The sequence below is a fragment of the Pleurodeles waltl genome, chromosome 8 (genome assembly GCF_031143425.1).
Source record: "Pleurodeles waltl isolate 20211129_DDA chromosome 8, aPleWal1.hap1.20221129, whole genome shotgun sequence".
Taxonomy (NCBI): domain Eukaryota; kingdom Metazoa; phylum Chordata; class Amphibia; order Caudata; family Salamandridae; genus Pleurodeles; species Pleurodeles waltl.
This window is the reverse complement of record NC_090447.1, coordinates 1,158,975,065-1,158,998,874: the sequence shown is the minus strand read 5'-3', so window position 1 is coordinate 1,158,998,874 and position 23,810 is coordinate 1,158,975,065. Positions and strand designations below refer to the sequence as shown.

At 45.8% G+C, this 23,810-nt stretch overlaps 1 protein-coding gene across 1 annotated transcript in view; it reads left to right on the top strand.

The window, feature by feature from the left end:
* LRCH1 (leucine rich repeats and calponin homology domain containing 1) overlaps positions 1–23,810 on the top strand; it is a 666,761-nt gene that overhangs the window by 253,904 nt on the left and 389,047 nt on the right. Inside the window, exon 2 of the mRNA XM_069205389.1 lies at positions 21,064–21,208. Within this exon, the coding sequence (XP_069061490.1) occupies positions 21,064–21,208 (145 nt within the window). The remainder of the gene's footprint in view (positions 1–21,063; positions 21,209–23,810) is intronic.

The following is a 23,810-nucleotide window of genomic DNA, read 5'->3' as shown; positions in this document are numbered from 1 at the left end:
TCTACTGACTCTTCTAGCGCCTGGGTTCTCTTGGCCAGCGAGTCATTTTTTTTCCCAAAGTATCACAGGCCTCTCTAATGTTTACTTGGTTTGCTTCAGATACTGTTAAGCCTTTTTTTAATCTTCTCAGAAAGTGATATAATCATTATCTTTATGGGGGTATTCGCATGGGTAGGCTGGTTTCCCTCTCGCATTGAAGCCTGCATTTGTTCCTGTGCCCCTCCCTCCCTCCCTCCCTCCTTTTTTTTTTTTTTTTAAACACATTTTATTAACATTTTGTTATTGTACATTTGTGTGTCGGTTCAGAGTGATCACTTGCATCAGTTATACAAGAACACATAAGCTGGTCACAGTTGTAGCATACATTACTCGTGTTGCACTGCTGGTTCTTGCGGAGCCCCTAGTATTGTTTGTGTAGTTATCGGGTCCTGACTCTAGTGCTTTAAGCCCCTTGGCCCACTGCTCCGAGTTCATCGTTGGTCTTAATGTATTGGTTTTATGCCATTTTTATATGTAACAAATTTGTGGATAAAAAAGAAAAAAAAAAAAAAAAACATTCCTATTTGCAACTTGGAGAGGGGATCATAGGAAGTGAAGATAAGGGATTATGGGAGGGAAAGGGAGGAGGAGAGGGAGACTAGGAGGGGATAGGAAGGGTAGTCAAACTAAACGAAGGGTCAACTTTACAGCATTGTGTGGGTGATACTTGTGGCTAATGTTCATTAAGGAGCTAGTGCGCTATGACAGCCTTATGGGGGGCCATGCCCGGGGCGCACCAGTGTGTGGGTGGGGCAGGTGTCTGCTCCATCCGCCTCTTCCTCTCCCCTGCTCATGAGGCATTGTGAATGGTGGCGGTTCGTGTGACTTCTTTATCGTTTCTACATGTGGTCTTATTGTCAGTACAGGGACCTCAGGGCACCAACCGGGCAACCTCCTGTTCGTGACCACCCCCTGAGGCATGCCGCTCCCCGGCCTCCCCCACCTCGGTGTTTGTTGTTCCCTTGGTTAATGCGTCCCATGTCGTCACCAGTTCTTCCCAGGTCGGGCGGTAGGAACAAGTCGGACGCCCTTAGCTTCCTCGGCTTTCAGGACCTGTAGTTCGGCCCTGGACCATTTCGTAACATCCCTTTTCCAATCGGTAAGCGATGGGCAGACTGGGGCCCTCCAGCCCCTCAAGATCAGCCTTTTATAGAAGGCCAGCGTCAGGTCTAGAAAACGCCCTCTTACTTTCCCGTTTAACTCAGTCGGCCTGAGTCCCAGCAAGCACAGGTCCGGGGTGGGCCTTAACTCCGCTCCGAGTAGCCGGGATAAGGCAGCCAGTGCCTCCCTCCAGCCGATCAGGAGCACCGGGCACCCCCATACCATATGGTCAAAATCTGCCTCGCCCCCCTGGCATCTTGGGCATGCCCTGGGGGTACCTCCGTATATTCAGAATAGTCGGTGCGGTGTGAGGTACGTTCTGTGTAGGTAAGTATATTGGATGTAACATAGTCTCATGTTACGTGAGACCACCCGGGGGTATGCTAGTACTTTGCTCCATTCCGATTCAGTTAATTCCCTCCCAATGGTGCCTCCCCATCGCTCCCTCAGGGATTGCAAAGGGTCCAATGCTGCGTGGGCCTGGGCCCGGTAAATTTTGGCTATCAGGTGGGGTTCATCCCCCGATGTCAGCAAAAGGTGCAGTACCCCGTGGACTGCGGGCTCTGCGTTTATCGTGCACCAGTGATCTTTCAGGGCGTGAACCAGCCTCCCGAAGAGCAGGAACTGGCCCTGGGGAACACCCGCTTCCGTTAGGGCAGAGAAATCCCTCAGTACCCCCCGTTAAAGAGGCCGCTCATGGTCACAATCCCTGCTCTAGTCCATGGGCCCAAGTCCGAGGCCTCCCGGGCACAGTCCCCCAGCTCCCAGGACCAGTGCCTAAACCGGCAGGGCCGGAGAATAAGGGGGGCCCACTCCCACTCTTTTCATGCACCTCTCCCAACATGCCAATGCAACATTCGTCATAATGTTGCTACCAGGTAGGGCTATCTTCCTACCTATCATGCGTGCCACAATCCATGTTGCATCTATTGTCCCCTGAGGTGTGCAAAAGTCCAGTGGTCCTCTGCCTTGCATTTAAACAGATACCCATTGTAGCTGGTATGCCAAGTAATAAGCCTCAAAGTCGGGGGCGCCCAGTCCTCCCATTTGGGTCGGTCTGCAGAGGGTTGTGAGTGCGGTGCGCCTACGACCATCATCCCATATTAGTTCCCTTAGCAGCATGTTCAGGTCGCGGAACCATGATGGGGGGATCAGCAGTGGTAGGTTTGCGAAGTAATAGAGGAGTCGGGGAAGCATAATCATTTTGGACAGTGCCACTCTAGCCATTACTGTGAGTTTCAAAGAACGCCAGAATCCCACCGAGGACCTCAGTGATCGCATTGCCCTGCCCAGATTACCTTCCCTGAGATCTCCCAGCTCGTGGAATATCTGGATACCCAGATATTTGAAAGTACGGGGGCCCAGTTCATGTCCATCGGGCATGAAGCAGGACGCACGCCATCAGGAGACAGAGGGAACACGTACGTTTTGCCGCAGTTTAGGCGAAGTCCGGAGACCACGCCAAAGTTCTCTAAGATGCTGAGGGCCCAGGGAAGGTTGCTGTTGCCATCCCCAAGGTACATTAGTATGTCGTTAGCGTACAGGGAGACAATGTGTTCAGTTGGTCCGTACATTACCCCCCGTCCTACTCCCTCCTCCCGCAGTCGGCTCACGAGAGGCTCAATCGCTAGGGCAAACAGAAGCGGGGAGAGGGGGCATCCCTGTCTAGTTCCACAAAACACTGGGTATGGTCTGGATATAATTTTACCCCTCTTCACTCTTGCTTGCGGGGATGAATATAGTAGGTCAACCCATCTCACCCAGTTCTCACCTAGGCCCATCCTCATCATCACCGACCTCAGGTAGTCCCACCTAATTGAATCGAAAGCCTTTTCGAAGTCCACCACCAACAGGAGCCCGGTCGGTGGAATCGATTCTCGGGGCATGTGCATGACAGAGAAAAGACGCCTAAGGTTTAGGGAGGTGCTGCGGCCCGGAATGAAGCCGTTTTGATCAGCGTGGGCATATGGGGGAGCAGGCGATCGGCCAAGATCTTGCTAAGGATCTTAAAGTCGCTGTTCAGCATTGACAGTGGGCGGAAATCTGTCACCGAGGCCTCACTATTGGTGGACTTAGGGAGTGGCACTACTAGTGCTTCGCGCATCGTGTCTGGTAACTGACCGCACTGCAACGCCTCCGCATACATTTCTGCCAAGTTTGGGGTTAACAAGGATCTATATTTTTTGTAGAAGTCCATGGGAAGACCGTCCGTTCCGGGGGTCCTCCCAGGAGCCAGATGCGCTATTGCGTTGTTGATCTCTTCCATGGTCACTGCCCCTCCCAGGCTGTCTCTGTCCTCTGGTCTCAGTTCCCGGATCGGGATCTGTCGCAGATAATTGTCAAAGATCACTGGCTCCAGGCTGCTAGGTCTACCATACAGGTGCATGTAATAATCTCTGAATGCATCATTGATGGGGCCTGGGCTAAGTCTACGGTTTCCCTCTTTGTCTGTTACACTAGTGATGGGTTCGCTGCTCCCGCCCGGGCGCACCAGCCATGCCAGAAGCCTGCCCGACCTCCCCTCCTCTGACTGCAGGGATGCTAGGTATTTCTGCATGTTGTGACATCTGAGCTTTTCCTCGGCTTGGGAGTGTTCTCTGCGGGCACGGCTATATTCTTCCTCCTCGTGTGCTGCAAGGCCCAGGCTTAGCTCGCGCTCGTGTATGATCTTCTCTAATGCAGTGAGCTCCTTTTCTAGTGTTTTCCTCACCCCTACTGACTGCCCCAGGCAAAAAACCCTCGTCCCCACCTTAAGTGTCTCCCACTCCACCGCCCTGGAGGAGGTGGTTCCTCTATTGATCTCAATGTGTTCTGATAGGTAGTCTCGTAGTGCCTCTCTATACGCTTGATCCTCGAGCGCCGCGGGGGCAAGCCGCCATGACGGTATGGGGGGTCTATCCTGCAATGTCCTCAATGTTAATAATAGTGGGTTGTGGTCTGAGATTGTTCGGGCTAGGTATTCAGAACGTGTCATCCCACGGGCCAGGCCCGGGGTACAGACCACCCTATCAATTCTGGTGTGGACGTGATGGAGGCCCGAGTACAACGAGTAGTCCCTGTCGGTTGGGTAGTGAACCCGCCATTTGTCCACTAACCCCCATGAGTCAAGCCATTTGGCCAAGTTTTGTGCTATTTTAATTGATATAGCTCCCTGTAGCGGTAGGGTGGATCTATCCATGTTTATGTCTAGTACTGCGTTAAAGTCCCCACCTATTAGTACCTCCCCTGTTTGCTGGCGGGTAAGGTGTCGCGATAGGTTCGTCATGAATGAAACCTGGTCTTGGTTAGGGGCGTAGATGCAACTCAAAACTAGTGGGGTCCCGTGTAGTACACCTTCCAATATTACAAACTTGCCCTCCTTGTCTATGTTTGCGGTTTCGATTGTCAGGGGGACACCTGCTCTGATCCATATCATTGCGCCCCTTGCATAGGCTGATACTCCGTAGCGAACACTCGCCCTCTCCATCTTCGTCTGAGTTTCTCTCCCTCCCCTGGGGCTAGGTGGGTCTCTTGTAGCATTGCTATCTGCTCCCCCCTTCTCTTTAGGAATGACAATATTCTGTGTCTTTTGGCATGGGTACCCATCCCCCTGACATTCCAGGTTATGATATTGTAATCTGCCATCTTGTTCTTGGGATCTGACAATTGGAGGTCCAGTGCGCCCGGCATTTCAATCTACCCACTGTTGCGCTCGTTCCTACATTGTGGTAACATTTAATTGCCCATGCTGTTGGATTAACTCGGAACTGTGAACCCCAACTCCCCCTCCCCGGGGCACCCTCGGAACTATGGGTAGCCCAAAAAAACGTGCAACGGTGCAACTTTACCAAACACATAGTTACAGTACTCGCCAGCCAAGCCAGGCAGGCGAGAGGTATAGTCAGGGGGGTGGCGGCCAGGTCCGGAGGGGCCAATCATTCGTTCAGTTCGTTATGACTTCAGGCCCAGTCACGCAGCCAGGTCAGCCAAGCTCATCAGCTGTTTGCGGAGTCACCTTTGGTGCCCGGGACGGGCTCCCCGAGCCCCCGGCGGAGGACACTATCGTGCCATCGGAGTCCACCACCGAGCCCTCATGGGAGGACACCTCGCAACTGACCCGGGCCGCCACCTCCAAGGCCGCTCTTCTGCCTGTTTCCCTCTGCGTTTTCGTCGGGGCCAGGCGCGGGCGATCCCCGGGCCTCTTCCGCCTAGTTGCTCGCGGGTTCCGCCAGCTCCAACCTCCGTCAGAGCTGGTCGTAGTGTTTGGGCCCGCGCCTCTCGAGCCAGTCCCATGCCTCCTCCGGGGATTGGAAGAAAGAGGTCTTTCCATCCACGATCACCCTCAGCCTTGCAGGGTATAAGAGCGAGTATTGGATCCCTTCAGTTCGTTATGCTCTTTTGACCGATAAGAATGAGGCTCGCCTGTTCTGGACCTCCAGTGTAAAGTCTGGGAATAGTGTTACTTCTTCGTTGGCTACCTTGAACAGGCCTGATTCTCTGGCTTTCTGTAGGAGAATATCCCTGTCCTTGTAATGCAGTAGTTTAGCAATTACGGCACGGGGGTCTGCCAGGAGCCAGTGGTCTTGATGGCACGCGGTGGGCGCGTTCTAACGTGTAGTAGGGAGTCAGACATCCCGGCGCAACCTTCGTGCTCAACCAATTCTCCAGGAATTCTACCATGTTCTCTCCTTCGGACCCCTCAGGAAGGCCCACCACTTGTACGTTGTTCCTTCTATTCCTCCCCTCTGCATCTTCGGCGCGTTGTTCAAGTCTTGCTACTTTGTCAGCCAGTGAGGTTACTTCCGCCGCCATGTCTTTCTGCCTTTGGGTGATGTCAGCCAGCGTAGTCTCCGTGTCTTTGACTCTGTCAGCCAGCTTGTGATGTTCGGCTCTCAGGAGACCCACCTCAATCGCGACTTGGTTGATTTCTCGTTGCAGTGTTGACTTTGTGTCCTCTATAGCCCCCAGTATGTTGTCTAGAGTGTCTTGAACTTTGGAGTGTGGCTGGCTCAACAGTTCTGCTGCTCTGTCCCCGGGGGGTGTTGGGGGGGTCCATGGTTCTGCTCTTATGTCGGCCTTTAGAGGGCATCGGTCCGACCAGGAGGTTTGACCCAGGGAGGGGGCCAGATGCCAACCTGGGCGCTGTCGTAGGAGTCGCCGCCGGGAATCACCCCACGTTTTAGGCTCCGCAGCCTTGGTGCTGTTCGTGGTCTTCGCTGGGTGCGTCCTGGGCGCACGGCCAGTCGTGATCTGCTTCGGGGGGGAGGGGGGTTCCGGCGTGGCTAGTTGCGAGTGTTCGCCGCCCCCTCGCCTGTCCCCGCCGGTAGGGCCTGCCGCGCCTGCCGGCATCAGGCGCGCGGCGCCACCAGAGCGAAGTTGATCCCCGCTCAGTGTACTCACTTTTTCGCCGATAGTACTGGTGTGCTCGTGGGTATGCTCGCTCGCCTGCGTAATACGTGCGTACAATGGCCGGTGGTGTACCAGGATATCGCGGGGGCCCCCAAATGGTGGTACGATGTTGACTGCGCCTCCTCAAAGGGGGAAATAGGGGGTGTCACTCACCCTTCCGGCCATCCTCATGCTGGTTGCTGCCAGGGAGGGCCGTCTGCCGCATACTGCTGCCGCTCAGAGTACCCATGTGGGGCATATGCTTGTGCTCACGGGGCGGCCCCATTGGAAACAGGGCCACACCCGTTTAACCAGTTTTGGGTGAGGCGCCCCTTCAGGGGGGGCACCAGCAGGCCCAACAGTGCCCCCACAGCGTTGCCGGGTCCCGCCTCCAAAATCCGGGGCTCGGGCGATTTCCGGCAGCTCCCCCCGCGCACACCGCGGCCCGCCGCTCACACGATGGCCGCGGCTTCGGAGGGGATGAAAGGCCGCAGGTCTCCACGTTGTCCGGGCAGCCCCGCATGGGCCGCAACGCTCACCGGGCCCGACCCGGGGGTCCCACCGCTCCGCTCACTTTCCGGCAGCTCGGCCGGACGATTTAGCACACAGGCGGTTTGTGCTGGCGCGCTGGGCCGAGGGTTCTCAAGCTGGCCCCTCCGGAGCCGAGCTCTTAAGCGGCCGCCATTGTCGGAGTCCTGGCCATGCCCCCCCTGTGCCCCTCCTTCCTTTCAGGTCAAAGTTCTGCTTATAGAGTCCCCGGTATGAGAGACAACCTCGTTGTTCATCACCTGGCCATTCATCACCAGGCCAACTGAGAGATCGCCATGTGTACTCTTGGGAGAATATTCTACTCAGCTCCTCTCTCCACCCTCCCTCTCTTCTCCACCGTGTTCCACTGTACCGATCTCTACTTACGGAGGGAGGGCTTCCTTACCCCTTCCATAGGGTTACCTGGCCTAAAGGGCTCACTGAGACACCCACAGAAGGAAGAACTCTGAAATACGATCTCAATGAGGGGATTATTTTTGAATTCCTAGAAATAGGGAGTCTTTTTAGACAGTTTTTCTGCTTTCGCCAATTTAGTTTTCCGACTTACTGTCTTCTGCTCGAATAGGAGTTGGGTCCTGACCTCCTCTTGCACTGGTGTTCCCCCCACCCCCCTTGGGCGACCAGCACCGGGGAGGTTCTATCCCTTCTTCCTCCCTATCTCCTCTGGTGGCTGCTCTTACCTTCAGATGCACCTACCATCACTGCAGAGCCCTTGTTATTCTTACTCCTGAAGCCTCCTTCTCCTCTTTGCTTCTTTCCCCCAGTATCCTGCAAGCGCAATGCTTCAGACTTGCACTGTAACCGCTGTGACCGGCAGACAGAACCTCTTCTCACTGCCGCAGCCGCTCCTGCCTCGTCCACCATGCTGCCAACACTGCCTGTGCTGACGCTGCCACTGTTGCGGCTTCCTCGAAGAGGGAGACGCGCAACAGCTAAGCGGCTCCTTCGCTGCCCCTGGCTAAACGCGACCAGCCCACGACTCCTCCCGGCCTGTCACCACTTGCCTCCAGGCCCCAGCCGGTAAGCCAGCACATCAGCGGTTTTCACTTCTACCCAGGAACGCTGGCCAGGCCCCCAGCTGTCAGCGCTCTAGAGACCTGCCTCTGTGCTAGCCAACATATTCCCCTTCTCTGTCCCATAACCTTATAAGGAATTCGGCCTTTGGCATCATTCATCTACATAGTTCTAGAACTCCTTGGTGACTTGCAATATCTGAATAATGTGCAGCAGGTGGTACTTTATCCCTTGTATAATAAGGTAAATGAGATATCTATCACGTTTGTGCTGGAGCAGCTCAACTGCAAACTCCAAACTAGCTCCCTGGTAGACTCTTTGCAGAAGTAATTGAAAGTATAACTGACCCATTAAGACCAGATACAGGTAACTTTGCACGCAACAAAATAGTTGTATAAGGAAGGAATAGCACTCTTCAGAAATATCCAGTGGTCAGCTGAGAAATGCTCTCAACCGTCTCTTCTGCACTTTTTTCACGTGACATCAAAATACTTGACTAAAAACTCAACTAATGTCAGTGTGTTTTTTGTAAAACTATTCTTCTAGGGGCGATGCTTTGAACGAACAAGTTTGCGTATTGCAGTATGTCAAGTGTTTTAAACACAGTACATTTTAAAAGACAATTATGCTGCAGATATTGGATTGAATGGCCATAATCAGCCACGTTATTCTTATGCTCGCTGGCTGAGTTGTCAGTATTTTTTATTTTTGTGAAGGTCGCATGGCATGGATTAGATGCATAGGATTACACTAGATGGCTCATGCTTAATATACGACTTTCCAGTGCATTGGTGCATTGATGTTGTTTTGGAAAAGCAAACATCTGCTCTACCTGCTTTTTTTCCAAGATCAACATTACTAAACCTTTTTTTCTAAAGTGTTTACAATTACTTTTGTGGTTGAATGACACAAAGGCCTATCAGTGCCTTTTGGAGCTCATGGGCAGCAGAACGAAGTGGGGCACCTGAGCGAACATGGAGCTGTTTCAAACTTATAAGTAAATGTCATGCAGGGAAGGAGAAAGCGAAGCAGAACCAACTTCTGGCCACATCTAATGGCATCTGCTGTCTTAGGTTGTAGCAGAGCAGGCACCCTCAAAAGTGCAAGACCTTGGTAATGTTGACCCTTCCATATCTGAAAGGCACGTTAGGGTGCTTTGTTGCACAAAATGTAATGATATATCACCCATATTTCACAAGGACCCATTAAATGTGAAATCTATAGCATAGTTTCCTGTGAAATATGGATTTCATAATAAGCGCCCAAATCCATTTTCAGAGCTCTACCATTGTCATGTTTGCCATGGAGGAACAAATTATGCATTAAGATTATCTAAATTATAACCAAAGGCCCGGCACCAGACCCTGTACTAACCCTCCTGCCCCTGACAGCTTTCTGTCCCAGCAGGCTCTGGGCTAGGGTCTGGCCTGCAGCAAGGCCCTGCACAAGCCACGTGGTGCACTGGGCAAGAAGCACATGGTATTTGACCTTGCAGAGCGAGCTCTGGGTACAGGCCCTAGACCAGTGCATGCCACTTAATTAGAAGCACGCAGACTTTAATTGTGCACAGCAGGTTCTTTGTGCACGCTGTGTGCAAGCTCTGCACTGTCCCCCATCCATCCTTGTTTAGATTCATCTTACTTGAAGCACTGGTTTTGTTCATCTGTCTTCTGCTGAAAATCGCCAGAATTAATTTTACTCATTAACTTACATTGAAAAGAAGGAGATTATAGGATGACGACAGCTAAAATAAAGCCCTTTTGGGCTTAAAAAAAATCAAGAGTCTCCTGCCCGTATCAGTTCTTTTGGCATGTATGCTTTGGTCATCTGCTGCTTTTCTAAAGCAAAGTGCTTACGCGTGGTTGTGCAGCATTAATAATATATGTTAGAGTTTCAGTTGCATACATCATTTTGGACCCATTTCAAAGTTGCTGACTGACTAATCACCTGGCAGTGGTGCATTTCTTGCAGAACGGTTGTTGTTAGCTCATCAAGTTTGTCAGTTACAGAAACTCTCTTTAGTTGAATTCCCTACCCCACCACCATGTATTTGCACACTAGAAGCATCCCATCTGATGTGTGAATACATACTGTTGATCTAAGTGTACAGACTTCATACTAGACCGACCTTGTCTAAGTCTATGCCTTGAATAAAAACATGCACTTAATATTGATTAACATATTGGCATTGATTTGGTGAATCCGGGAAACACTTTGCTTTCTAAACTACTGCACACAAGCTCCAATCAATAAACATCAGGTGACAAGCATTTGGTGAAGTTTAACTCCTTCCAAACCAACTGCCTTGTTGATAATTTTAAACCGGGGAGTTCTGTTTCTAGACTGTGTAAATTACCTTTGAAAAGTGCTGGTCTCAACACATCTGATAAGTCTGATGTAAGATTGTGGTTTGCTATAGAGCTGCATTGCAGACCAAAAACTTGCATTCTAACTTCTGGAAGCAGGGGTGATGATAAACCATGATGTAAGAGATAGCAGAAGACTTGTACCTTCAGAGCACTGACCCCTGATCACAGGCTTCTGTTGTAAGCCCCGTCTCTCTCCTGTTTGTTGCTGTGGGGCAGCGGAGGTGAGGGGGCACATGCTGCAGGAGGCGAAACTAGAGAAAGTAAAGTAAGTTCTTGGAATCCCATTTATTTCTGTTCTTGTCACCTTCTTAGTGACCCCTGAAACCAGGGATAGCAAAGGTTGTCTGAGGGAATAGGGTTTCAAGAAATGAATAAAAGGTGTAAGCTGCTGCCCAACAGCCCTGTCTCAAACCTTTATACAATAAAACTTATACTTGTTTCTTAGCTTTAAACAAAAGTTGGCAGGGCTTCCAGTGACTCCTGGAGACGCACTTTGCCTACCTTTACAGAGTTACTTCTGGCTACCTTTTCAAGAATTGAGATTTGAGTAACCTGAAAGGAGCACAAGCCACCAGATCAAATACATTCATATTGTTTTTACATTTCTATAGCACTTACTATCCCTGTTTCAATTTCTGAAGCCCTTGGATACATAGGCCGCATGCTACACCATGTAGGGTATATAGTTGGAAGGGAGTGGTCTATGGAAAGGTTTTCCATGTTATTCATGAGGACCACTCAGGAGCGATTATCATCTTACAGAATGCAGTGCTTAGCAGTGTGCTGGATGAAGAGGTGGAAGAGAGAATCATGCACTTTTCGGGTTTCATTAAGCTGGCAGTGTTGAGCAGCTCAGGAGGTCCCTTTTATGGTATTTCTAATGACCACAGTCCACTTAGCTGTTACTGCACTCGGTTGTACAACCTGAAATATTTTGTCTAAAGTTTATGGTCCTGACTAGGCATAAGCTGGAGGAAGAAATATCCCAGATTCAGATGCCATTTGGATTCACATAAACCTATTAATAAATACTACAGGGAAGGGGATTGATGCAACACATCTCTGAAATTCTCTTCTTTGCTTTTGTTGAAAAATCGCTGTTGTACATAGGCAAAGACTTCTTTTATGCACTTTTCCAAAAGAAATGTTCGTCATGATTGGTCTGCATTTCACCTCACCTCAGAAGTGTTAACTGTCTGCAATATCACATTTCTAAAACTGACGTAAGGATCAGTAGCTCTTTTGTAGAATTTACAGCAAACAGAAAGCTGCTATTTCAACTATGCTGCCTCCAGAAAGAGGCCCACAGATTGGACAGGGGCACTATTCTAATTTAAACCCTACATTGGGAAGTATAAAAAAACTATAGAACAATGTTTCAGATGTGAACAAAGTAAGTATGTGGACTCGGATCCATAAGTGTTATACATTTATTCATTTTTGTGCTCTCAAATTTAACATTTCCATAGATTTCCAAAAATAAGTCCTTGCCATAAATATTCACAAACCACTGTTTGAGGACTGGGTCCGAAGTGCTGTGCATTTTGCATTTTATTAACACATTCTTTTTCACAAGGAAAATGTTGTTCTCCATGGGCATAGTACATCAATTAACCTTCATGAAATATAGTGAACCCTCCTATTCTTTCTGGGAATACACTTGCTACAACCTTTTGCAATCATTTTCCATGTGGTTCCAACGGGGTAAACACCACGTAACCATTAATAATAGTAGTATCTTTAATTCTTCTGTGCTAATGGCACCTATTCCTCTATTCCCACCTTTTGACTCCACACCTCTGCATTTTATTTGTTTTCTTTGATTCTTATGTTATTTCATTTCTTATAAAGTGGTCTCTTACTTAACTCATTATCTTTGACCACAACTTGTAAGATGATGTTAGAAAGCACAAGACTCTATAATTTGCTATAGTAGTGAGCACATGTAGCAACGTGTTAGTTAAAAACATATGCACATTTATTTAGAGCCCCTCCATCTGCTTAGGGTTGGTGACTAACGGTGCTAGATCTTTTTTCCACAACCACAGTCTACTTTACTTTTTTCTTGCTCCTAAAGGTTCAGATAGCATTTGCTCATGACAACATCTGTTTGTCTGTGTTTATGTCTGCATTTTTTAAATTTACCAGTAGTTTCTCGGATCAATAGCATTTTGAATTTAAAAGATGGATGGTTTTTAATTCTGCCAATATTGAGGAAACACCTCACTATATCCTTTCTTCTATTCTGTGCAGAGGGATTTATTAAGCTATTTTCTGAGTTATCATGAAGGCTGTCAGGACTCTGGTGTACTGATGCCGGAGGAGATTAGTACATGACACCGCCCTTTTCTTGGTGCGGTACCTATGGATGAACATGAAGACCAACCACGACAAGGCAAAGGGGTGAGGGGCCTAGGAAGGGGGACTCTAGGAAATTGAACCTGCAATTGCTGGAGAGAGGTTAAACCTAGATATTCAAGTTTGCATTAATGTAAGTAAACTCTCCTACTATGGACGGCTGAGGCCCTAAGCCTACAAGATGTGAGGGGAAAAGACTTGAACCCTCCAGTAGGGATGCTAAGAGCAGGAGAAATGTGTTGTTGGGTTCGGAGCTGCAACACTGTAAACCAAACAGAATTTTAGTGCACACCCTTATCATAACACATGGAATCTTCAATTATGTTACTATATGACAGTGACATCAGTGTTCACTTGTGACTTCATTTAAACGTATTCCAAAATAAGTACAGGGCTTTAAGTCTATGATCATTGAATGTCACTTGGGTTAAACGCCAGTTTCTTCACTGGTATCTAAGTCAAATATCCTGTTTAAGTTTCTCTCCAAAATAAAAAAGAATGAACAACCGAAATCGTTTGTCTCAAAACAATGTTTTCTTTGTCTCAAGAAACTGTCCACAGAAGTTAGGAACCATGCATGTAACCAATGTTTTCCTGCAATGAGGGTCTGGAGGGTCCACCAAAACTTTGTAAAATGCTACTAAACAAAGTTTATGAAAATCCACTTACTACACTTCCTGAACACTTTTCCTGTCTCCCATCATACTGGTATATTGAAGAAATGCAGAAGTGGGTTCAGGTTAGCAAGCAGTAGTCCTACTGCTGGCTGGGATTCTTGCTAACTGGCTACTTCCACCAATTCAGGATTCATAGCATGGCCTCACCCTGCCATGAAGTCTCTTCCTCTAGTACATGGCAGGAAGCCATGCCCAGACACACCCAAGATAGTTGCCTTGCTGAAGTCTCTTCCTCATGAGTTAGGCAGGGCAGAACCTGATCCCTACACATGGGGCCACAAAATGTTTAAGGCAATAGTACCTTTTTTGAGCAACACTACTCATTAAATGCAGGCACACCCAACTTGTTAGTCAGCACAGCTTCCACCTTAGCAGGAATCTGGGTTCACAAATCAGTTGCTGAATCTTTGAAGTGGCGCTGTTGCTAGCAGTCTTTTGGAGACCTTACCCATTTGTTTGCAAACATATGTATATATACAGTAGAGAAGAGTGGGCGTTGTTCACGCCTCCACTGCCAGTTACTCTTTGCATATTTTAAAAGTTGTATTCGCTGGGTGGTCCTTCCTTAAATCCATGGCATTTCATTTGTGGAAAGATACATGGGGCTTTAAGTAGTACCCCTTGCTAACCTTTCCACTGTGCTGCCATTCCTCAATGTCTTTTTGCCCAACCTGGCTCCACTACTGAAAGCAGTATGTGATCCTCACAGCCTCTGTACCATGCGTGCTCTCTGGCTCGTGTTTGCTCATATTGTGTCATTGACAATACTTGTTGAACTCTTTACAAAAACCATTGTTTGAAAACCATTACAAAATGGCTGCATCACATGCATACATTTATACAGTGGGCATCTCGTAAAGGAGTTTCTAAAAAACAGCGCTAAAAACTCCACAGGCGGCATGCTTCCACAGGTCTGCATGATAGCCTTCTCACAAATAAATTTCAGGTAAACATGAAAAACTGCATTTGGGATCTGTGGGTCTAAAGAAAACACTGATAACACCTATAGGCCAGTGCCCTATAGCAAAGATGAGACATAATAGCTCTGCTACTGCTTGTTTCCAAAATGATTGCCTATTTCACAAATGTTTGGATGACAGCCATGAGCATGCTGTTCTGCTGAAGGTCCTGTTTAAAATAAAATATAGCCTTGGAGGCCATTTTGATAATTTCATGGTGCATCCACAACATGTATAGATCAAAAGTGATCAAAGAAATCTTCAATCTAGGTGAGAGGTCTAATAGAATCATTACATATAGTGATGGGATGCACTAATTTTCAGGAGCTTCTAAAAATGACTGTCATTATTGACAAATATATTGGGTTAAATTGGTGACGGCTCTAATTGAAGTGGAAAAATTGTTTAAACCCATTTCTTAAAAGGAACGTTTGTACACAAAGGACATGGCCAGTGGTTTAAACTACCCAGGTGGCAATCAAACCATAAATCACAGTGAAAACTGCAGGAGAAACGCACCCTCACAGTTTGTGGTCACCTGCATCTTGTCGGGCCAGACCACTAAATTGTCCAAGGCACACAAAAGTTATTTCATTATTTTGTGTACACTGCTGCCCATTGTATAGCAATCCTTTTCCTATCACTGACACCTACCTACCTATTATATTGTAGTGGAGCTCACAATTGGGGGGGGGGGATATGATGCTTTAGATGTTAGTAAAAGCAATTATGTTGGCCCTAAAGAAGATGCAGCAGTTGGGCGAGGTTAAAAGACAGTTTAAGAAGACTTGGATGACATTAGATGAATGCGCTTGCACAGCATATAGACAGATTCCATATGAAGGGGGGGAGTTGAGATACCTATTGGCTAGGCTTCTGAAAAGGGAGATAGATGCCATACCTAATCTCATTTCTTGTGGTTAGGACTGAGAAAGTGGAAGATATAGTCATTCAAGCAGGGATTAACAATGAGTTTAAGGAAAGTCTGTCAGAAACCTACAAACAATGGCAAAGAGTAAACAGACAGAAGATAACTGACAACCTTAATTCAGTAAGACCACCCATACTGACTGAGAATCAATATGAAGAGTTAAAAGGCCCCTTCATGAAGAATGAGATTGTCAGTGTGACGCAAGAATGCAAAAGGGTAAAACAGTGGGTAGTGACAGCAACCCTGTTGATGCGGACCAGGCTGACCCTGGTATAATGATACATAATTTGGTCGATGTTTTTGAGGAAGGGCAGCTTGCCTCCTAATACGAGAGGTGCATTGATTATGCTGATCCCTATGATAGATAGGAAAGCAACTGAGATCTTCTCCTAGTAGCTGCTTTTGATGTTGAGTGCTGACGTTAAAATTTTAAGCAAAGCGTTAATAGTGCACAAGGGTCATAGATAAAGTAATCCATGAAGACCAATGTCAGTCTATCCTGGGTGGGAGCATGATGCATGATTTATGGGTCTTGACCCATATGCTTCAGTTATTGTCCTTTTCTGATGTTGCCTGTGCTCTGGTGGACTTGGACATCAAATGCAAGCTTGATACGATAGGCTCAGATAACATGTGGATGGTGGTGGGGCAGAAGGATTTGGACCTATCTTCCTGACCTGGGTGAACTTATTTTATGCTAAGCCCGATGGTGTGTGGACTGGCAGGTTAATATTAGGGGGTAGAAGATTGGCAACGGGTACCTGACAGGGATGTCCCTTGTTACTAATATTGTTCATTATTGCTCTGGAGCCTTTGGTGACTAGGCTGTGTTCTAGAATAGTCAGCGGGGCATAGTAGTGGTAGATAGGACTCATGTAGTGCCTATATATGCAGATGATATCCTAGTGCACTTGAGGCATGGGGGCAATTGCATGGACGTCAATTCACCAAAATGCCAGAGGTAGTGAAAGTGACATCAAATGCCATTTCATCTTTACTTTTAATCACACACATATGCTTACACATATACACACACTCTTTTGCATAAGCACACTCTCACCTGCAAGCATGCGCAAAACATACATTTAAATATGTTTTCTACTTACCTCAGCTTCAAAGGAGGGTCATATTCCAGCTAACTGTAGTTTATTTTTTTACACTAATAGTCAATAATTTATTATTATTAACTAATAATGTAATTTAAAAAAACTGATTGAAAACAAGGAAGTGGGGCACCAAGCAACACCTATAAATATGAGCTGTCCCTTTGTTCCTGGCACTGATTTTGCCACCTCAGAGGGCAGGGGTTGCAAAGGCAGTGCCAGAGGTTGCAAGAGGCAAGCTGAGGTCGCAGCTGGGGCCCCCGGCAACCCCTAAATGACATCCATGATTAGTCCTGATCCTATTAAAGGAACTTGAAACTCTGGAGATGCATCAGGTCTGTATAGCACTTGGGACAAGTCAAAGCTGTTTCTACTGGGACAGTGCATGGGGGAAGACACATTCACCCTGCACTGGGCATACAGTGGGAACCAGAGAGTTGTTCATAACTGGGTGTCCACTTTTCCCATGAGCAGGAACCTCAATACAACCTAGAGTCTGCTTTGTGTTAGCAGACCTATACCTTGTCTGCCAAACCCTCAGTCCATCCACCTCATTTAGAGTCAGGCAGGCTGTAAGTATGCTTTTGACAGAGCCCTTGTAGGCTCCATCAATGTAATACTTCCTTTGATGGCCCAGAAAGGAAGGGGTCTTCAGAGGAAGGACTTTATACCATCCACCCTATCTAGAGCGGAGGGTGAAGTCTTTTTTTATTGTCCTCACTACCAGGACAATCCTGGCAGTAAGGAACAAGAGAAAAACAATGATGATCTCCCCATCACCGAAGCAAGCTTCCTCTTCGGGAGTATGCTCTTTGAAAAAACAAGAAACTATTGAAAAGTTTAATGACTGTCAGTCATTTTCTACATTGAGAGGAATTGCACTGACTGTGGTTCCTGTCAATGTAGATTGTGCTTTAGTAAGGCTAGTGGACAGCTCTACATTTGGCAGGCTGATGTCCTTCTTAGTAGCAAAAGTATTATCCCCCACATTGTACATCATGCCCTTAATACTAGGTAGAATACCAATTAAATGAAAGCATTCAGTGGTGTTCTGGAACACCCTCTATGTGCCAGTAATAAACAAACGTTTGTTTGCCAAAATTGTATTTTTACTATGTGCTGGATAATTTAATGTGCCCCATACTGCTGAAATTGATAGGAGAGTTAGTCTTGCTCATTAGCTTGCTGGTGTGGGTTGCAATGAAGCAGGATAAAATTGGACATGCCAAAGTTGCTCTAGTAACACGTGTGACTGGGACTTCTGTATCGCTTCCTATATAATGTGGTGTCACAGCTGCGACAAGCAGTTAGCTTGTTTGATGATGCGCTTTACTGAGAAACAGATTTATTGAAGGAGAACTTACCAAAAGGGTACGCTGCAAGAGGCCCTAATGATGGGGAGTAGTGTCTAGGAAAATAGCCTTATTTGATCAGGCAATTTCCAAGTGCATGAAATAAAGTTGTGAAAACAGTGTTGAGGCACTCACCGTTTGTGCCTTTAAGCTGCTACGAGCTATAAAGCCCAATAAGAACATAGCCAGCGAAATGTGGACATTTATCAATGCCTTTCCCATGGCAAACATAATGGTGATGATGCTAAACCTGATCGGCGGGGTGGTTTCAAACAGATTCTCAGAATTAATAAAAGACAGTGAGGGGAGGCCTTGAGGGGCAGAAAAATGTGGTAATCAGACTGCCATGTCCACTGACAGATGGGTAAAGTCCTGTGCACCAGTGAAATAGGTGTCTACTAATGACAATTTTGAACTGGTTCAGTTCCATTAGCTCCATAGATCTTACACACCAGTGCATAATCTGGATAATTTCTGTGGTGTGAAGTATTAGGTGTGTGTGTTGGGGAGGGGAGTTGGTGGTTGCCTTCCTCCATTTTTTATGGCGAGCCATCGTGTTGAAGAATTCAGGGTTACAGTACAATGCTAAGGAAGACCAAAAAGTAGTATTTTAGCTAAGCATCAGATCGCAATCAAGTGGGCCACAGGGAGACCTCCGAGGCACGATTTATGGAAAGAAGAGTTGCTAGAGTGGGTGCTGGTGGAGGAACAGGACATCAGACTTACACAGAGAGATGAGTGGGAGGCCAGTGACCTGAAGGAAGGGAGAGGAATGTTTGAGGCTGGTTGATCTTCTATATTCTAGGCCACCGTGAATAAGGAAAGAAGGTAAGGCAGCGCATAACCATTTAAGGAGGTGACATTGGTAGGATGGGGTGGCGGGGGGAACTCAGTACGGCCTAGTTTCTACACTGTACAAGACAAGGGAAATGGCGTGTGTACTGAGTGAACACATTTAGATGTTTTGAATGGATGCTGGAAACAAAAGTGTGTAAAATAAAAAAGAGGAGTGTGAGTGGCCTCTATGGATTTCTTGGTTTCTGTATGTCAAATCAACGGTACTGCACATGATGGATAAGGCATGACAGAACAATTTGAAATGACATCTCAATGTTTTGATTTGTTTAAAATGCTTGCTAAAATGTAATAAATGCATACAATATCATGAGAACTGCATAAATATTCATGACAGGGTGACTTTGATTATTTGTCCTGAAGAATGTCCCAGAACCTAATAATTGGTCCAACACAGGGCAGAAACATGTCAACCGTTTTTCTTTTGGGAAGATCCCTTGTTGACTTCCCTTCACTGTTTTTATTCTATCCCTGGGAGGCACCAGAATAAAATTCAGAATTAGCCTACCAAGTTTTAATTCACTTTACCCACACTCAGCACTATGTACCCCTCACCCACACAAACCTCTCATCTAGGCTAAGGAAGACCATTAAAAACCACCTCATAAGCTCCTCTTCGGATGGGTAAGGATTCTCATCCTAAATAACAATTACTTTTTCTCCAGACACAAATACACTTTTCTTTCTTTTCCTTCTTAACCAGGCATCCCTTATAGTGATATGTATCTGCCACACAAGACATGCTTACAGATTCGAAGATATAGTGTAAGGTATCCAAAGGAAGAAGTAACCTGCACAAAAATATTGATGTACCAGGAATTATTTAAGAATACTGTTATAAAACGTGACATTTCGCATGCATACAAAGATATAATCACAAACCCTCCTAGTCTGATCCTAACGGACCCCTTAAAGTGATCAGCATTCATCCAGTGATGTAGGTGATAGAAATAGAGAGATGTGCATTGAAGGCAGACTTTACTTGGATTTAGCCTAGTAACTCCCACAGTGTTTCAATTTCATATTTGTGTCTGGAGGCACAACGCAGCATTGCTTTACATCTGACTGACATTTGAAACACCACAGGTGGAAATCTAAGGCTTCTGCTAATGGTCAAACATTATTTTTACAAATTTCCACTCAGGTTGGGTTTCGTGTAAATCACCCTAGAGTCTTGAGAGATGGGTGGGACTGGAGGCATGGGGAGAATTATTTTTAATTGTAACATGTCCTTTAATTACTCTTCTCAGATATTTTCTTGAAAATATCACCTGACAATCACCAGTGGTATCACACATGAAAGTGATAGCTAAGCGAAAAAGTGAAGAAATGTAGATTTAGACCTGACTATTCAGCTGAACAAATCTTACTCCGCACAATAATGCTTCACAGAATGTTGAAAATGCTGCAGTCTGCTGATGTCTGTAGCTCTTGTGTCTGTTAAGTAATAGATTTGTATATTTTATAATAAATATTTGTATCATCTGGAATTGGTACTTTGTTTCCCTAGGTGACAATACCACAGACATGTATTATTCACTAACCATGTTAGTAAGAGAAGCTTCAGAAGAAGTGTTTGGATAATCATGGGTGACAATGAATTGTAGAGGGCTTTTCAATGTGTCCTAAACTTCACTGAAATCAAAATCCATGTTCAGCTCTACTAATGGTGCTGTACATGCTCATTGTGGATCGACCCAGTCAGAGCTACTTGCCCTCAAAACACCTCATTTTATTCTAGTCTCTTTCAGCAGTCGCTAAGATTCAGTTATATCATGGTCTAATTTTGTAATGACTATGAGGTTGTTTGTGGTAACTGACCACTTGTTAACAGAGTAAAATCTAATTCAGCATTGGGTGAAACTGAGCATATCTACCACTGTGAGCTCAGCAGTGAAAGGCAGCCTTGTTTCACCCGCTCATTAAGTAGGTTGATCATGTCCAGCCATGACAGTATAATCTCCAGACCCCAAAGCACCTCTTGTTGAAGACTGTGGTGCTTTGGAAACCAGAAAAGGTGTCACATGGGCCAAGCTGGATGGATGAGAATGTGTACAACAAACCATATGGTGGTGCAGAAGCAGGATCTAAGAGTCAAAATACAGCATATTTCATGAAGCAGAACCCCTGGATTCCGCACATTCCACGTTTGAAAGATCGATTTCACCATTCTTACTGTGAAGCAAACTGTTCTGTACAACTCAGTACGTTTTACAATGTCAAGTGAATTTTAGAGGAGTTACGGAGATTTCAGTCAAAGAAGACTAGTGGAAAATATTGCATTCTTCTCTGATATAGAATTGTCTTATAGGATGTATAATAATTAAATCCACACCTACAAAAAACTATTATTGATTCAATAACTTTACCTTGTTTCTTACTTCCTCAGATCTTTCCAAAAACAGGCTTACGGAAGTGCCAACGGAAGTATGCCATTTTGTGTCGCTAGAAGCACTGAACCTATATCACAATTGCATCAAGTGCATTCCTGATGCCATAGGAAATTTACAGATGCTGACTTACTTGAATGTTGGGTAAGCAATCAGTTCATTTTTCATATACTAAGAAAGAACCTGAATATAACTCCTTGTATGTTCAGATCTACAAGTCTATTGGAGCAAATGTGGTTTCAACTGGTCATGTGGAGCTGCTTCATTGATTAATGACTTCACAATTTTAAACCACACACATTCTTTACACCAGTGATGTATGTTTCATAAATGAGTGGAATGGGGTTCATCAGTCCCTGAAATACATAGTCACAGGCTTCTAGCCTATTCAGCTGTGATAAATTGATAGGATTGCAGCTTATGTCTACGCGGGGATGCCCAGCCACCTCATTAGTGAAGATGAGATCAGTCTTACGCAAAAACACTTCTTAGGCTCTCATTTCAATGGGTGTTATGCTAAAATGTGACGTTTTTTTCATTCGACCAGCACTTCATTCATCACCTTCACAATATCTACTACCAGCAAATCATTAAGCTGTCTAGAAGTGGTGTTATAATTCCTATTTTAATTACCTTGACAATATGTTGTGTAGGGTAGTATTATTTACTTCACTATTTTAACATACAATGTGAGTTTCTGAGACATAATTTGCTAAACATTCACTTGACCCTTCTGTTTTTTTTTTTTAAACTAGGAACAACATCCACTGTAATGCATTATTTTTTTTAGGAAAGAACACTTACTGTCTGACTTCCAGGTCTCATTTTTGTGAAAGACCAACATTGGATACTAGTTTATAGTGATTCACAGCCTATGCTGACTGCCTGTTACTTGGTAACACCTTTATATTGGTGACATCATTATACACAATTACTTCCAAAGATGGCAGATGTCAAGTGTACAGCTGGTGCATAAACTATGCTGAACTTCTAAATATAACCCATTGTACAGAGTGAGTATAGACTGTGTTCACATTAGAGGGGCCTGACTTCCAAAAACATGCTTGTGTTAGCTTGCAGAAGCATACAACATTTAAATACATCTGTAACAGTACTCCTGTAAAGCAGATATTTGTCATAGGAGCTTGTATACCAGAATAATCCTTAGGCTACAATGAAAAGTCGAGTGAGGAGCTGATAAGGACAGTGAGCTATTTATTATTTTAGGAGGGATTTGCATGGGATGCCTCTCTTGTTTTGCGGCCTATATTAGGGGTAGCCTCACATTCGGCACCAATAATGAAACAAAGCCAAAAATAAAATCCCAACTTCAGCTGTCCCCAAGGTCTAAATAACATAGGATACTGAAGAAAGTATATGCAATACTCTATCCAAGTTAAATACACTACTGCAATCTTTCAAATATTGGCAATATAGTGAAGGTCTTCTATCTGCATTTACTACCCAAAGGACAACGCATTCAGCCAATCTACACTGGTTACGCTTCTCAGTAGCCCTTTTGTGTTTGGTAAACATATTTCTATTTGCTCTGTTTCTCATTCTCTGGTTCTTCATCGCACAGTAACATATGTCAACCATCATTAAGATCTAGTGCTTTTTATCGATGGATGTATCAAACTTTGTCTATCAAAGTTCGCACTCACCGCTTTCTTTTTCGATAAACTTTTTATTAATTATTTTAACCACGGTGTGGAGGCATCTCTTGCTACAGATAAAGCATGTGACAGTTCGTATATTGACAATATATTCACTGCTTTCTTGAAGGCTGTGAGCCATACTGCAATTCACTATCCACTTTAGTAGGACACTGAAGACTCACCCAACATGAACATCTGGGTAGGCTCGGACAGTGAAGAAAGCACAGTTTGAACTAAGCGATACATTTCTACATAATATACCTGTTAGATTTCTGGGCAATTGTCTCAGTGCCAGGGAAGGCTGCATTCTAAGTACCACTGCAAGAACTCAAGGTGGTTTCAGTAACCAATCTTCGTAAAGGAGAGATAGTCTGAAATAGATTTTTCTTGAATGACTAGTAGGTGGGCAGTTGGTTGATGTGAAAGCTGAGGAACCTGTGCCTTGCAACCTGTTAATGCCTGCATTGACAGTGACTGTGTCAGCGCGCCTGGTCCTTAGTAAGTAAACTTACAAGGGGACGCGTATAGGCCGATGAACCTTTTGATTCCCATGGAGTATCCTAGCTATGTAGTAACCAATTGTGAGAAAGTAGCCTCTTTCTAGCCTTGTTACCCCCACTTTTGACCTGTTTGTGAGTGTATTCAGGGTGTTTTCACTGTGTCACTGGGATCCTGCTAGCCAGGGCCCAGTGCTCATAGTGAAAACCCTATGTTTTCAGTAGGTTTGTTATGTGTCACTGGGACCCTGCTAGCCAGGACCCCAGTGCTCATAAGTTTGTGGCCTATATGTATGTGTTCCCTGTGTGATGCCTAACTGTCTCACTGAGGCTCTGCTAACCAGAACCTCAGTGGTTATGCTCTCTCTGTACAAATTGTCACTAACAGGCTAGTGACCAATTTCACCAATTTACATTGGCATACTGGAACACCCTTATAATTCCCTAGTATATGGTACTGAGGGACCCAGGGTATTGGGGTTCCAGGAGATCCCTATGGGCTGCAGCATTTCTTGTGCCATCCATAGGGAGATCTGACAATTCTTACACAGGCCTGCCAGTGCAGCCTGAGTGAAATAACGTCCACGGTAT